Below are 15,461 nucleotides of genomic sequence, written 5' to 3' on the forward strand. Positions count from 1 at the left end.
ATTGCAAAATTACGTTGTCAATTTATTTATTTATTTATTTATTTATTTTGAAAATATTCAATTTTTGTTGAACTTTCTGAAAAAAATAGATAGTTAAGTTAGATTAGGTTTCCATTTTTTTTTTTTTGAAAATATTTTATTTTTGATGAAATTTCCGAAAAGAAATATGTATAAAATATAAAAAAACCTTTTCATACAAGGCATATGGTATAAAAAAAATTATAAAAATTTCGAGTAAAAATTACAAAAATTAGCATTTTTCAAATTTAAAATTAAGAAATTAATTTTTTACTTGATCAAATCATGCCGTTGGAGTGGTGTTTTATTATTAATAGAATGTGTATTTTATACATATTTGGTTAAGATTGAAATCTGGCAACTGTGCGGTCTAAAATCTCCCAAATAGATTATTTTAAATCAAGTTGACGGAATGCCTTTATAAACTTCACTGCGGTCGCAGATTCTGCAACTATATCAATTAAAATGATTGCATTAAAACAACGAATTATCTAACTTATTCATAATACGAAAAACAACAAATATCGAATACCAAACGCCGCGCCATCTAGCGGCTGCACCGCGCCGCAAAAAAGTCCCCAACTTTTTGGTGCCTTTCTTGCGATTCTTTTGTCACCAGAAATCAATGTTGGTAGACGCCGCACGGAATTCTGGGTAAATGGCGGACGGCGTGTGAAGTGTCCGGATCGTCCTCCTGCCAATTCGTACGATGCCGCGCTCCAAAAAAGCCGTAAGTTGTCCGTTCGCGTCGCAATCGACGGTTAGAACGTGGGGCCGCGTCCTAAAACCCCATTGCCCGCACCGCGACGTCTCGTTCGTCGCGTCCGCACCGTTCAAGAAAAATGTTAATGTCATTTTTTCACGCCAGCCGATGTGTGTGTAATGATGCACTTGCCCGTGTTTATTTTGCCTTTTTTCCCATTGTCGCGCCGCCTGATGCCGCGTGACCGGTCGTCGCGACGCCAAATTCGCACGTACCCAATCGTATTTCGGCTGGATCGGGCGTTTTTCGCGTTTTTTAGCGGCGACACGGCCGTTTAAAAATTCATAACCAAAAAGAACGAAAAAAAAAAAAAACACAAGTAATCCCGGCGGTTTGCTGAAGCCGTGCCGGGTTGATTGTAACTTTAATTGGAGTAATTGGTGTGGTGCAGGGTTGTGGGCATAGTTTAGGGCGTTGGCTGTGCACCGTTTCCCTTTTTTTAAACGATATCTTCGGCGTTACTCATGCCTCATGAATACTTGATGTGCTTTATTGAACTCCCCCCTAGAAACCAAAAACGTTGCACGCCTCGTTTATTTATTTACTTTTATTAAATATGCGGAGCCGTTGTCCCGCCTTGTTGATTTTTGTGCATTAATGCTGTCTCTCGTTACAGTGCCAATAAGATATTGTTGTTACAAGTTGTTTGTTTTGCCTAGTCGAAAGGAATTATGGATGATGACGGTGATAATATGTCCGGCAGTGATTTCGACGATGACGAGGATCCAGACAAGATTGAGGTGCCCGGTATGTGTTATGTAATTTAGGTTGTTTCGTAACCTTGGACTAAGAGCACATGGTTTTCGCTCTAACCAAAACAAAACACCAATCCTATTGGAACTTGTTACTTATATACACGTAATTGTTTTTAGGTGGCGGCAAAGATTTGGCCGCCGCCGCGTCCATTCTGGAGCAGCGGGACGCTAAAATGAAACAGGAAAATGTTTCAAAGCCAGACATGAAAATGCCCCCAATGATGAACTACAACAACAAAATGATGAAGAACATGCCACCGAATTATGATGCAATGATGCGCAACCCCGCCGCCACCAGTAAGTTTAAATTTGTTGTTTGTTGCTTTAAAATTTGGGAGTTTCATGTTAATTTCCTTGTTGGGGTGTATATCTTTGTCATTTGTTCATAAGTTTAATCTTAATTACACATTCAATGTTTGATTATGAACAGACGATTAAAGTAAATAGTAGAGAAGTGGATTCTAGACTTTTTGATTATCATTAAACGGTACATGTGTTGTTATTGTTAAAATTGAGTAGAATTTTAACCTGTTTATGAGAAAAATAAAAGTACAACAAAGCGACGTTTTGGAACGTTGCCAAAAATTTTATTTCATGTTGGACACATGTTTAAAATTTAAAATCAAAACACATGATAATCAAAAGTAAAAATTGTTATGTTTCATTGACTGTGCAGTAAATAAACTTAATGAAAAAATATTACATTGCAAAAAATCTGTTTTTAGCCATAGAAACTTAAATTAACATGATGGAACGAAAAATACTGGAATAAAGTAGATAGCAAAATAAATAAATTTACCATGTTTTCCTGGAGTTTACAGTTAGCATATTTGTCATAATTATTTATAGATTTTGTTTTATGCAGTGGGTTTTACTCAGATGAGGCAGGTGAGACAATGCCTCACCTATTATAATGACTTTATTGATATACTTCTTATATATTTATTCTTTAAAATACAATATAACAAAGAACAAAAGGTAATATGTTGTAAAACCGACAATTAAACATGTGTAATAGTTTTACATTAAATTTCAATGAGAATTTTGTACACAAATTCTCTAGAGGCACATTTAAATGTGTTATTGTCGCTCATATTTAAAATCATAATTCAAAATTGTTAAAGTAGGCATTCACTGATTAAAAATCCACTTCTCTACAACCGTCCCTCGAACCAAATAAAAACCATTGTAACTAAAAAATGATAAATGTGAGCGTAGTGGGCTCGCCGTACGGCATGAGCAGCGTGGCCGCGATGGCGAGCATGCTCAGCAGCCTGGGCGGCGGCGGTCCCATGAACATGGGCGCCATGTTCGGGCAGGGACCGGGCGGCGGAGCCGCCGGTGCCGCCGGCGGCTTCAGCGCCGCGCAGTTTCTGCAGCAGAGTAAGTCCAAGCTTGGTAGTAGACACTGTGAGTTTATTCGATGTTTTTTTTTATTTATTTATTACGGTTTTGGTCGATTCGGTGTTGTTCTCTCTTGGGTGTGAGCACGGAGGATGTCGGTTTGCGGATGCTGAAGGTTTCCCGTTTTTTTGGATTCTTAAGCTGAATGTGTTTTGGATTCCTGATTCAAATTTTAAAGCTCCACACTTCATTTTCTAGTTTTTCGTTTTTTCATGTTTTCAGGATAAAAAATTATCATATTAAATTGTTTTTCTTCTGTTTTTACGCTTTTGAACTTTAAAGTCTAATTGGATTATTCAAAATATTTTATTTCTTCAATCTGTTCGATAAAAATCATTTTGGTTATCAAAATATCTATTTTTAATTAAATTATAAAATTAAATTTTATATTCAAAGTTTTCAAAATTTATTTTTTTTTTTTCAGATACTTTTCAGAAATAAACAAGATTTTAATTAAATTCTATTTTTTAATATTATGTATTTGTGAAAATGATTAATATAATTAATTACTAAACCAATTTAAACTTATTGGACTTATTGTTTTACCCAGTTCAACAAAAATAAATTTCTGTTTTTAATGAATAGTTTATTGAATTCCAAACACGTCTTGCTTAATAGTTTCCTTGTACCGGTCTCCGTTTATTGGCCATCAACTGATTTTACAAGCAGGAAGTAATTAATTGCTTGTTGTATCGCATTAATAAATTGTTCAGTATATTATAATTATTGATGTACTTCAGCATCTGAAAAACACGAACCAGAAACTAACAAGGTAACAGTTTTAACAGCATGCGGTTTACCACTTATTTAGCTTTTGGAAATGTGTTGGATGAATTTTAGGTGTGAACTTTCACGTTCTTTTTTCCTGAGATATACAAACAACAGATCCTTATCACTGTTTAAATTTCGTAATCTATTTCCGACTGTTAAAGTTTTTGACCTTTACTACTCTGTTGAATTTTAATAAAGGGGCAAGATGTGATGTCATTAATGTGATAAGAGATTTAATTAGAATTTTGTCTGGTTCACAAAATTACAAATCAATACTGGAAAAATTTATTTTATATTTTGTTGTAAAATTCCATTTAAATAATTTAATATGTACGCAGTACATTTATAATATTACCTGCTTATTCATTTCACAAATATAAATAATGACATCATTCGATTTAGATTAGATAAAATTAATTCATAAATGTGAGCAGATTTCAGGGAAATCGAAGTATAAATATCAATGATATTTATTTGATAAGATTGATTAATATACAGAAGTGCATTCTTTCACGTTACACCCAAATATCTCGCCTTAGATAACAGATCCAATGAATACGATTAAAATATGTTGTTGGGTGATGAGAATTTGTTTATTAATATTGTTGTACATAAATTACACACATTTATTATTTAAATTTTCAGATCTTTAATCAAACAATTTTAACTTCAATAGTAAATAATTGACAATAAATTCCAAATTTTTATTTTAGTTTTTTAACTTGAAGATAACTAAACTTACGTTTAAAATTAACTGCAATAAAACCATAAAATTACTAAAAAATTGTTTTATTTTAGAGTACATGTGTACACTTAATGTATAATTAATATTCACCTTTATTTTATAAATTTAGTGTTTTATTTTATTATACATACAACAAACATTAAGCTATTTAGAAATTATTAATTAATGTTAATAAAATTATATATAATTCGTGAAATTCTTCTTAAATTTTATATTTAAATTATATACATTTATTATTTGAGGTTTAATATTGTAATGTTAAATATTTATATTTTCTATTTCTTAAAACAAATTATTATTTTATTAGCAGGTTTTCATACTATATTTAAAATAGAATTTTACTAAACTACACAACAATTGTATATAAACTAATTGGATTAATATATAAATATGAACAAATGCAATAAAACTGTGAATGAAAGATTCACATTAAAACTAATTAAATTTTAGAGCACAGCAGAATGATTCCCATCAGCACTAAACTTGCATGGCATGCATTATTTCCAACAATAACTTTAATTTAAAAAACCCAAAACAATAACCAAAATTTATTTGCGTCCAGTGGAAATGGCCGCATACGGTATGAACCAACCCTTCAACCCGTTCCTGCAAAGTTTATCGATGCTATACCCCAACATGCCGGCCGGCAGCCCTTGGGCCTCGCAGCTCAGCAACAAAGCCGTACAATCCATGTGGATGAACCAGGTCGATAAACCGATGCACCATCAAGAGGAGGAGGAAGTAAGCAAGCCCGTTCAATTTCTCACGTACAAAATTACTAACTATTACTGTTACCACCAGGTGGACGACGAAGAGATGGGCGTGGCCGAAACCTACGCCGACTACATGCCGTCCAAGCTGAAGCTGGGCCGCAAACATCCCGATCCCGTGGTCGAGACCGCCTCGCTGTCGTCGGTGGCCCCGGCCGACGTTTGGTACAAACTCTCCATTCCCGACGAGACCATCAAGGCCGGACATTTGTCCGCCCTGCAGCTGGAGAGCATCACCTACGCCTCTCAGGCACACGAGCACATCTTGCCGGACGGGTCACGTGCCGGTTTCCTAATAGGTAACCCGTCACCCCTCAACTACACCCAACAACGTCTCCAATAATAAATCTAATTCCAGGGGACGGCGCCGGAGTGGGCAAAGGCCGCACCATAGCCGGCATCATCTACGAGAACTACCTGAAGGGACGCAAACGTGCCATCTGGGTGTCCGTCTCCAACGACCTAAAGTACGACGCCGAACGCGATCTCCGCGACATCGGCGCCGGCAAGATCGACGTGCACGCCCTCAACAAGTTCAAGTACGCCAAAATCTCGTCGGCCATCAACAACAACGTGAAGAAGGGCGTCGTCTTCAGCACTTATTCGGCGTTGATAGGCGAGAGCAACTCGGCCGGCGGCAAGTACAAGTCGAGATTGAAACAGCTGCTGCAGTGGTGCGGCCAGGACTTCGACGGCCTCATCATATTCGACGAGTGTCACCGGGCGAAAAATTTGTGTCCGGTCGGGTCGTCGAAGCCGACCAAGACCGGTCTGACGGTGCTGGAGCTGCAGAACAAGCTGCCCAAGGCGAGGGTCGTTTACGCCTCGGCCACCGGAGCCTCCGAGCCCAGGAACATGGCGTACATGGTGCGGCTGGGTATGTGGGGTGAGGGCACCCCCTTCGGCGAGTTCGCCGACTTCATATCGGCTGTGGAGAAGCGAGGTGTCGGTGCCATGGAAATCGTCGCCATGGACATGAAGCTCAGAGGTTCTTTCATTTGTTAATAAATAAACCAAACATTCAATTAACTTCGTTACATTGCAGGAATGTACATAGCTCGACAGCTGAGCTTCCACGGCGTCGCCTTCAAAATCGAAGAGGTACCGCTGTCGAAGGACTTCGAAAAGGTGTACGACGCCAGCGTCAAGTTGTGGGTGGAGGCGATGCAAAAGTTCCACGAGGCGGCCGAACTGGTCGACGCCGAGAATCGCATGCGCAAAACGATGTGGGGCCAGTTCTGGTCGTCGCATCAGCGCTTCTTCAAGTACCTGTGCATAGCGGCCAAGGTGCCGCACGCCGTCGTCCTCGCCCACGAGGCCATCAAAATGGGCAAATGTGTCGTCATCGGGTTGCAGAGCACCGGCGAGGCGCGCACCCTCGAACAGCTCGAGCGGGACGACGGGGAGCTGACTGATTTCGTTTCGACCGCTAAAGGTAATAATATTACAATTCATGTTTATAATTTAATTGTAATAATAAAACCATATGTTTTAACTAGGTGTCTTTCAAACACTGGTGGAGAAGCACTTCCCCGCTCCGGACCGCAACCGCATCCAACGTCTGCTGGGTCTCGAGCCCCTGTCGTCGAAGAAGGCGAACGGAAGCGGCGGCGGTGGCGGCGACGACGGCCACTCGTCGAAACGTAAGCCGCAACGGCAGGCGGCCGCCCGCGCCAACAAGCGCAACAAGTGGTCGACGTCGGACAGCGACAACGATTCGGTCAAGAGCTCCGACTCGGAGTTCCAAATGTCCGGACCGGAGAGCGAGATCTCAGGTAGGTAATTCAATTAATTTAACAAAAACGAGGGTTGCACAAACCCAGGCAAACGCTTTCAATAATTCCCAATTGATAAATCCCCCAGAGGAACATTCCGATTCCAACGCCAGCAGCGACTTCAACCCGTTCGGGTCGGACAGCGACTCGGACAACGATCCGTGGATGCGCAGCAGCAAAAAGAAGGGCAAGAAGCAAAAGAAGGCGCCGAAAAAGAAGCCGGCTTCGACGCAGGACAAACTGTCGCAGCTGATCCAACAGAAAACGTTGAAGGCCAAGGCCAACGGCAGCGGTTTGGATTACAAAGCGGGGGCACCGCCCAAAGACGCCATCGAAAGGGCGTGTTGCATGAAGGAGGAGCTGTTGGCCAAGATCGAACGATTGGGTTAGTTTGTCGTTTAATTAGTTGGGTTTTCGTTGAGGTTGTTTTGTGGCGTAGGTGACAAGCTGCCCCCCAACACCTTGGACCAGCTGATAGACGAGCTGGGCGGGCCGGAGAACGTGGCCGAGATGACGGGCAGGAAGGGACGCGTCGTGTCGACCGAGGACGGCGGCATCCAGTACGAGAGCCGGTCGGAGACGGACGTGCCGTTGGAAACGCTCAATCTTACGGAAAAGCAACGTTTCATGGACGGCGAAAAGGACGTGGCCATCATTTCCGAGGCCGCCTCCAGCGGTATATCGTTGCAGAGCGACCGCAGGGTCAAGAACCAGAGGCGCAGGGTGCACATAACGTTGGAGCTGCCCTGGAGCGCCGACAGAGCGATACAGCAGTTCGGTAGGACGCACAGGAGTAACCAGGTGAACGCACCCGAGTACGTGTTCCTCATATCCGACTTGGCGGGTGAACGGCGATTCGCATCCATCGTGGCCAAGAGGTGAAACCTTTCCCACTGCTTTAAATACAAAATGTACGAGTAATTTGTCGACAGGTTGGAAAGCTTGGGCGCCCTGACGCACGGCGATCGAAGGGCGACGGAAACGCGTGACCTGAGCCAGTTCAACATCGACAACAAGTACGGTAGGTCGGCCCTAGAGGCCACCATGAAAGCGATCATGGGCTACGAGGCGCCGATAGTGTCGCCGCCTAAAGACTATCGTGGCGATTTCTTCAAGGACGTCGCCGCGGCGCTGGTGGGCGTCGGTCTGATCGTCAACAGCGAGTCGATGCCAGGCGTCCTCAGTCTGGACAAAGACTACAATAATATGAGCAAGTTCCTTAATCGCATACTCGGCATGCCCGTCGAGCTGCAGAATAGACTGTTTAGGTGCGTAAATTAATCTTAATCATTAAAAACAAAACTTAAAATTCGATTACTTTCAGATATTTTACGGACACGCTGGCCGCCATAATAACGTCGGCCAAGCGTTCGGGTCGCTTCGACCTGGGCATATTGGATCTGGGCGCCGGAGGCGAGGTGGTCAAGCGCGTGCGAACCGTTACGTTCCTGCGCAAACACGCCACCGGTACGGCGCCCACGGAACTGCACACGGTCCACGTGGAGCGCGGCATGTCGTGGCCGGAGGCGCTCGACAAACTGTCCGATCTGACCGGCCAGTACGAGGGATTCTGGCTGTCGCATCAGGTTAATTAATTTAAATTCGGTCGGTCGAATTGGTTTGTTTGAGTAATCGTTTGATTTTTGGGTGACGCAGATCCGGAACAACAAGCACACGGCCATCCTGGCGGTGAAATTCGAGACGGGCACGTCCAAAAAGAAGGAGTCGAAGAAGGATCAAATGTACACGGTGTACAGACCGAACACGGGTTTGCAGTTCAAGCAGGAGAGCCTTGCCGAGTTGGAGAAAAAATACAAAAAGGTAAGGTGACATTAATTGCAAAACGACCACAATTTTGTCACCGAAATGTTTCGGTTGTTGCAGGTCGAGTCGTCGGAGGCGGAGAAAGCGTGGGTGGACCAGTACGACGCGTCGGTGAACACGTGTTCGCACGCGTACTGGCGCGGCAACTGTCGGAACGTGTCGATAGGTCACGACTGCGAGATCGGTCTACGCCGTCGCACGTACAACGTCGTATCCGGTTCGGTGCTGTCGGTGTGGTCGCGCGTCGAGGGCGTGCTGGCCAGCAAAAACGGCTCGCAGAACAAGATGCAGGTGATCAGGCTGCGGACAAAGGACGACTTCAAAATCGTCGGTATGTGAACGTCAATCGGTTAATTAATCTTAATGTTGTCACACCAGTTTACACGATGAAAACACGTCATGAAAAACCAAAACAATTAATTGTGTCATTTCTTTAGGTACGCTAATCCCGAAGAACTGCGTGGACGCACTGATAGAAGCGCTGTCTTCGGACGCCGAGAAGACCGAGGAGAAGACGTTCGATTAGTAGTCGTCCCCCCCACACCCGTCGCGTAAATCACAAAACTTAGTTATTTGAAACATAATACAGGGCAAACATAGTATTTCAATGGCACTAAAAAAAAAGTGTGGCATTTCAAGGGTGACATTTCTGAGTGTGTGTACGTTGACTGTAATATATAGATATTTAGGAAGCAAATTCCAAGTATTTTTTGAAAAAATGGTCGTGTGTCCCAAACCCACACAACGGGACACACACACCCACACACAAACACACGCGCGCGCGCAACACGCAGGAACTCACAGGAAATAAAAAATATAACCGGACGGTAGTTTTGAGGGAAAGCCGACGTTGTCAAAAAAAAAAAAAAATGAGAAACCAACCGAGTTAGATTTCGTTTTCCTTCAATGAAAAATAAAAAAGAAAACCCAAATTTTACCCCCCCCCCATACACCGTGTGGCCGATTCGCAAAACATTTGGTTTTTTTTTTAAGTTACATGTTTTTTCAGCATACGATGTTATGTTGGTTGTTTTATTGTGTGATCAATGGATTTAGTGCACTTGGGCCAGTCCCTCAAAAAAATAAAATATAATATTAAATAAACAGTCTGTGAATTAGTTACTTTTTAGGTATTATGTATTTATATACAAGTCGTAAGTTCTTTATTTTTTAAGTGCGCCTTTTCTTGAATTTCTCATCTTTTGTATAAATTTTTTATTGTAAAAAAATTCGAGAGATAATCAAGACTTCGTTTATTATTAATTTTTTTTGTTTAAGTAACGTAAATACTTATTTATCTTGAAATGTAAATTTGGATGTGTTCACATTAAATTAAAAGAGAAACTTATCCTCGTACCAGTTTTTGTTTTATTTACTAAACCCTCAATATTAATAATTAGTTTGATAACTAATTATTTAAATTATAATTTTTGGTATATTGAAAAGTTATAAATAATAATTATTTAAAATATACAAATATTTTATCATTAATACAAATATAAATAAATATATACAGGGTGATTCATTTAATTTATTCATTACAAGTATTGATTTGAAATTTGTTTACCATTTGTACTACTTTTCTAATTTATTTTGAACAAAACTCCGGTTTTCCCGGAAGTGACATTAATTTTATTAACACTCTGTATATTTTCGGATTTTTAAATTCTACATGCAGTTGCAAATAAAATTGCTATACCATGTCCTATACCTAAACCCAATGGTTTTTGAGTTATTAATTTTTTTCCAAAATTTTTGGTATATTGATGGTGTAACTAAGTAGGATGTCTGTAAAAACACCAATTTTGACGCTGAAAAGTTCATTTCTGACATCCACGTTAATCAAGGATCGTTATACGAGGAGTCATTATTGGTACTCCCATATTTTATACAGAATGATCGTTATTTACATTTAGTTTTATACCTCTTTAAATATCAATAACTTCATTATTTTCAATGGAAAACCCTGTATATTATTAAATTTTTAAATTCTCCATTTAATTGCAAAAGTTTTCGAGTTATTAATTTTTTCAAAAATTTTGATAGATTGAAGGTCTAACAAAAATGTCTGTAAAGCCCCCAATTTTGATTCTGGAAATTTCATTTTTGGCATACAGGTTAACCAGGGACCATCCTATAATGAGTACATTATTAGAACTCCCAAATTTTACATAGGGTGTTTGTTTTTTACGTTTATTTTGAGCATCCTAAAATATTTGAAAAATAAAATAAAATTGTACTAAAAGTACTAAAAAATGAATTAAATTAATAACTATTATTTTATATATAAAATGATAAAAAATATTTATGAATTTAATAGTTTAAATATGTTATCAATTAATTAAATTTAAATAAATTTGTTAAAAAAGATTAAATTATTGGTAATTATTAAATAACCTACAACTAAATATATTTTCTAAACTCAACATAAGATCATTAGATTACTTAAATAAATAACATTATTTTAAAAGTTAATTATCAATCATGTCTATAATAAATCTTATTAATTAAAATATTTAAAAGGAACAGGAAATTTAGTTTGAAGTTATGAGTCATTAATTGTTAAACTAAATGAAGAAGTTAGTCATTAAACATGTAGATTAAATAAGTGAGTATTTAGATTATATTCATGTAAATAATATATGAATCAACCTTGTTTATAATAAATAAATTACTGTCATTCTGACAATTCTTTTCTACTTTTGTTTTTGTTGATGAGATTAAACGAAACTAATCTAATAATAAATAAAAAATAGGCAAATTTCTAAAAAATCAGTTCAATTAATTGTCAGTATATTTAAATAATTATAAAGAATAATTATTTTTTTATTCATAATATAAAAATATGTAGAAACATCAAACTTATCAACTATTTAAATATTTTATAGACTAAGTAAGAATAAAATATTATTATTTTAAATATTTCATTATGAATTAAATCAATTACCCTTTTTTTAAATAATATTTTTGTGTGCATAAATAAATATTTGGAGACTGTTAAAGAAATCCAATTAATTAATAATTGAAATTATTAAAATATTTACTATTAATAATTACAACAAATATTGTTGTATATTTTGGAATATTCCAAAAACATATAACGGAAGATTTTTGGCCAGCTTTCGCCAACAAAAATCTTCACCAGGATCAAATTCCAACAGCCTCCCAAAGACGTTATCGCTTCCACAAACACATCAAATTCAAAATAGGTGTAAGATCAGTGAGTCACAATTCAAGAAACACCGTAATCTAATTTCGCGTTATAAAACATTCTTGTTAACAAACAAATCGTCCAAATAATTAATCGAAAACGACTCCCACAATCGTGCGACTTGTTCAAGTTGTCCGACACCGAAAAGTGAGAAGTGGTGGTGACGCTCCAAAGTCATCCAAGCAATTAATGAACAATTCCTCAGTAGTTGGACGTGATTACCAATTCCTGCCGCTGGTTTCGTCCGCTGTTTCGAAATATATAAACGAATTAACGCAAAAGATAAGCCAGTTACCATTGAGAGCTGTCGAAGGCGAGATGAAGAGTCTTACGTTTGGTCTTTTGCTTTTCCTGGCTTTCCATGCCGGCGATTTTCATTCCTACCATGTGGGGGGTTGTCCCAACATCGAGCCCCAGAGGGATTTCGACATGAATAAGGTGAGTTTTTTAATTTTGATGTTTTATTGCTGCTTTTTTGTCTAGGTGACCTTTGCCTACATTTTATACAGATAATTTAACTAATAATTTAACAACTTAGACATTCTATGGTAGTTTACAATTTGAATTATACGATTCACCATTATTTTATTAATTATATCAGGACTAAGAATGTGCTGGACTCATGAAACAACAAATAATTGTTGTTTGCACAAGTATCACATGTCAGTTATTGTGTTACACTTAATTGAGCATATTTCCAATGAGTAAACAAATTAAATCGTTAAACAAGTTTTTTTATGCACATTTTACAAACAATTTTCATTATTTAATTATTAATTTTCATTTTTTAAATTATTTATTTAACATAAATAAACAATATAAACAATATTAAATTGTTGTATATTTTTTAAAAGTTTCTGACTTGTTTTAACATTTATTTAAATATATAAAGATAATTAATTAAATATATTTAATTAATCCCCCATTTTTTTAAATTTTACCACTTGTTTAAATATAATTTAAATATACAAAGATAACTTTTAGTTTGTGTTCCAATTAATGATAAATTTGTATTAATATATCTTTTATCTTAATAATTAATAATCAATTTTTAAAATAGAAAATTGATTTTATAAAATATATTTAATCACCCATTTTTTAAAATTTACTATTTATTTTAATAATAATATAAACTTGTGTTTTCAATTAATTTAAAAAATGTTCATTCTTAGTTATTAATTTTAAGTATTTAAATTATTTATTTAATAGAGAAAATTAGTGTTATAAACAATATTAAATTGTCATACATTTTTAAAAGTCTTTGACTTGTTTTAATATTTATTTAAATATATAAAGATAATTTTCAGCTTATGTTATCAATGAATGGTGTATTTTATATGAATATGTGTTAATATATCTTTTATCTTAATAATTAATAATTTATTTTTGGCATCAAACGCACAAATGTACATATAATAAACAAACACTTACATATTAATTATTAATTAATAATTTTTAGAGGAGAAAGTTGGTTTATAAAATAAATTTAATTAATTACGTAATTCATAAATTAATTAATGTTTAAATTTTAATAATAATTTAAATATTATATTTAATTATTATTAAAATATTAAAAACAATGTTGGTTTGTTAATAATTGACCAATATATTAATAAATTAAGTCTAAAATCTGTTTCAAATAGTACAGGTTTATCAAAAAAGCAACAAGACTTACTGGAGTCCAAACTGACCACAGATTGTACTATCTAAAAACTTTAAATACCCTCAAACAGATACGTTAAAAACCAACGTTGAACTTATGTTATTGACTTGATAAAAGCACTGAAGATAGTTATTGGTTACATCCTTTCTACGTCTATCGAATTAGTGGTGATAAGAAAATTGTAAAACAAACCGCGATAAACAATCACAGTTCCTGGAACACAACGAAAACAAAGAGTAATTCCCAAATTTCACAAATAACATAATTTTTAGATGTTGGGCATTTGGTATGTGATCCAAAAGACCAGTACAGCCAGCTCCTGCATCTTGTACAACTTCACCAGGACCGATGAGCCTGGAGTCTATCAAGTCGAAGAGACCAGTCAACACTTCTTGCTCAGTTTGACGCCACTGAAACATGGTTACCATTACAGGGGCACCCTGAAGGTGCTTGACGAAAGCATCCCAGCTAGAATGTCTGTCAAATTCCCACTGAGTAATGAAAATCCTTATAAAATATTACGGGATTACTTAAGGTGCTTTTTGCAGGTGTTGCCGGAAGCTCTTCCTTCACAGTCTTCTCAACAGATTATGACACGTACGCCGGAATCTATTCGTGCCAAAGCCTAACCTTTGCCAACAGACAATCCGCCACCATTTTATCCAGAACCAAAACCCTGGACAAAATGTACTTGGACAAAGTAAGTTCCACAATCCACTCCTAAAATCTCATTCTATTGTCTTCTATTTTCGTTACAGCTAAGGTCAAAGCTGTCACAATCCAGCATCGACCCCTTCGACCTCTCAATCATCAAACAGAAAGACTGCCCCAGAAACCAAACCGAAGGCTACAACTTCAACATCAACGAAGAAACCATCTCGGCGCACGCCGCAGCCGACCTGGTCCGCAAGGCGGGCGAGAAAATAGGCGACGGCGTCGAATATGTGGCCGACAAATCGAAGGCCGTTTACCACAAAATTGCTGACGGCGGCGACGATAAGCTGGAGAAGTTCCAAAGGATGGTCACCCCCGACCCCAACTCCGAATGGTTGCCATAAATTTCTCAACTGTTTATGCCATGACTTTAGACTTAAGTATTGACTATTTATGACTGAATAATAAATTAATTAAGTACTTTAATCAGGTGTATTATTTTCAACTAATTGGTAAATGGGTCAAACAATATCAATGTGTCCAGTAGATATATTTCAAGTGTGCACGAAAACGTATTAATTGTCCTTCAGAATTTGGGAGAAGGATACTTTGAAGTGATGAATCTTTGTTCAATAGAACAAGATGACCTGGAAAAAATAGTCATCGTCCTCCTAATAAAAGTTTGGATCCCCTATACACCATGAGATATGTAAGGGAACCATTTGCCAACGATAATTTACCTATTAGATGGATTTTAAACAAGATAATGATACGAAATATGCATCTAAAGTTGTTCAAAGTTTGTTAAAAGATAAAAACGTTGTGATTCTCGATTGGTCAGCATAAAGTTAGGACTTAAATACAATTGAACATTTGTGGAGGCTGGTGACCATACTAGGTGAATCAGGTCAGGGTAGAAATCTGACTACAAGTCCTGGTCAAGATCGTTTTTTGGCACTTTTAACTTTGAAACAACGGTTTATAACTGTCAGAACTTTACAGAAAACGTAGAAGACGTTCAACTAAGTATTGAAACAATGCCACCAAAACATAGGTCCAAACATTTTACTGGTGCAGGATAATGATGTTGGGATTAATGCTATAGACT

At 37.3% G+C, this 15,461-nt stretch overlaps 2 protein-coding genes across 4 annotated transcripts; both read left to right on the forward strand.

The window, feature by feature from the left end:
• Positions 1-618: 618 nt before the first annotated feature.
• On the forward strand, positions 619-10,181 carry LOC109604614 (protein strawberry notch). Of its 3 annotated transcripts, none has more exons than XM_020021135.2 (16): positions 619-748; positions 1,398-1,528; positions 1,654-1,833; positions 2,755-2,946; positions 5,019-5,197; positions 5,258-5,525; positions 5,585-6,214; positions 6,272-6,661; positions 6,726-7,001; positions 7,090-7,386; positions 7,441-7,879; positions 7,934-8,269; positions 8,326-8,587; positions 8,658-8,822; positions 8,886-9,156; positions 9,263-10,181. In XM_020021135.2, exons 2-16 carry the CDS (start codon positions 1,453-1,455, stop codon positions 9,349-9,351), a joined length of 4,050 nt encoding a protein of 1,349 aa, XP_019876694.2. In that variant the 5' UTR covers positions 619-748; positions 1,398-1,452; the 3' UTR covers positions 9,352-10,181. The 3 variants fall into 3 exon arrangements, with proteins under 3 accessions (XP_019876694.2, XP_049824362.1, XP_049824363.1); XM_049968405.1 differs by having other exon boundaries at positions 2,755-2,919; XM_049968406.1 differs by lacking the exon at positions 2,755-2,946.
• Positions 10,182-12,296: 2,115 nt separating this feature from the next.
• On the forward strand, positions 12,297-14,839 carry LOC109604612 (apolipoprotein D). The gene is made up of 4 exons (XM_020021132.2): positions 12,297-12,474; positions 13,972-14,194; positions 14,248-14,399; positions 14,458-14,839. The coding sequence occupies exons 1-4, from the start codon at positions 12,355-12,357 to the stop codon at positions 14,755-14,757; spliced, it is 795 nt and encodes a 264-aa protein (XP_019876691.2). The 5' UTR covers positions 12,297-12,354; the 3' UTR covers positions 14,758-14,839.
• The last annotated feature ends 622 nt before the right edge of the window (positions 14,840-15,461 follow it).

This window comes from Aethina tumida, chromosome 6 (assembly GCF_024364675.1).
Source record: "Aethina tumida isolate Nest 87 chromosome 6, icAetTumi1.1, whole genome shotgun sequence".
NCBI lineage: Eukaryota > Metazoa > Arthropoda > Insecta > Coleoptera > Nitidulidae > Aethina > Aethina tumida.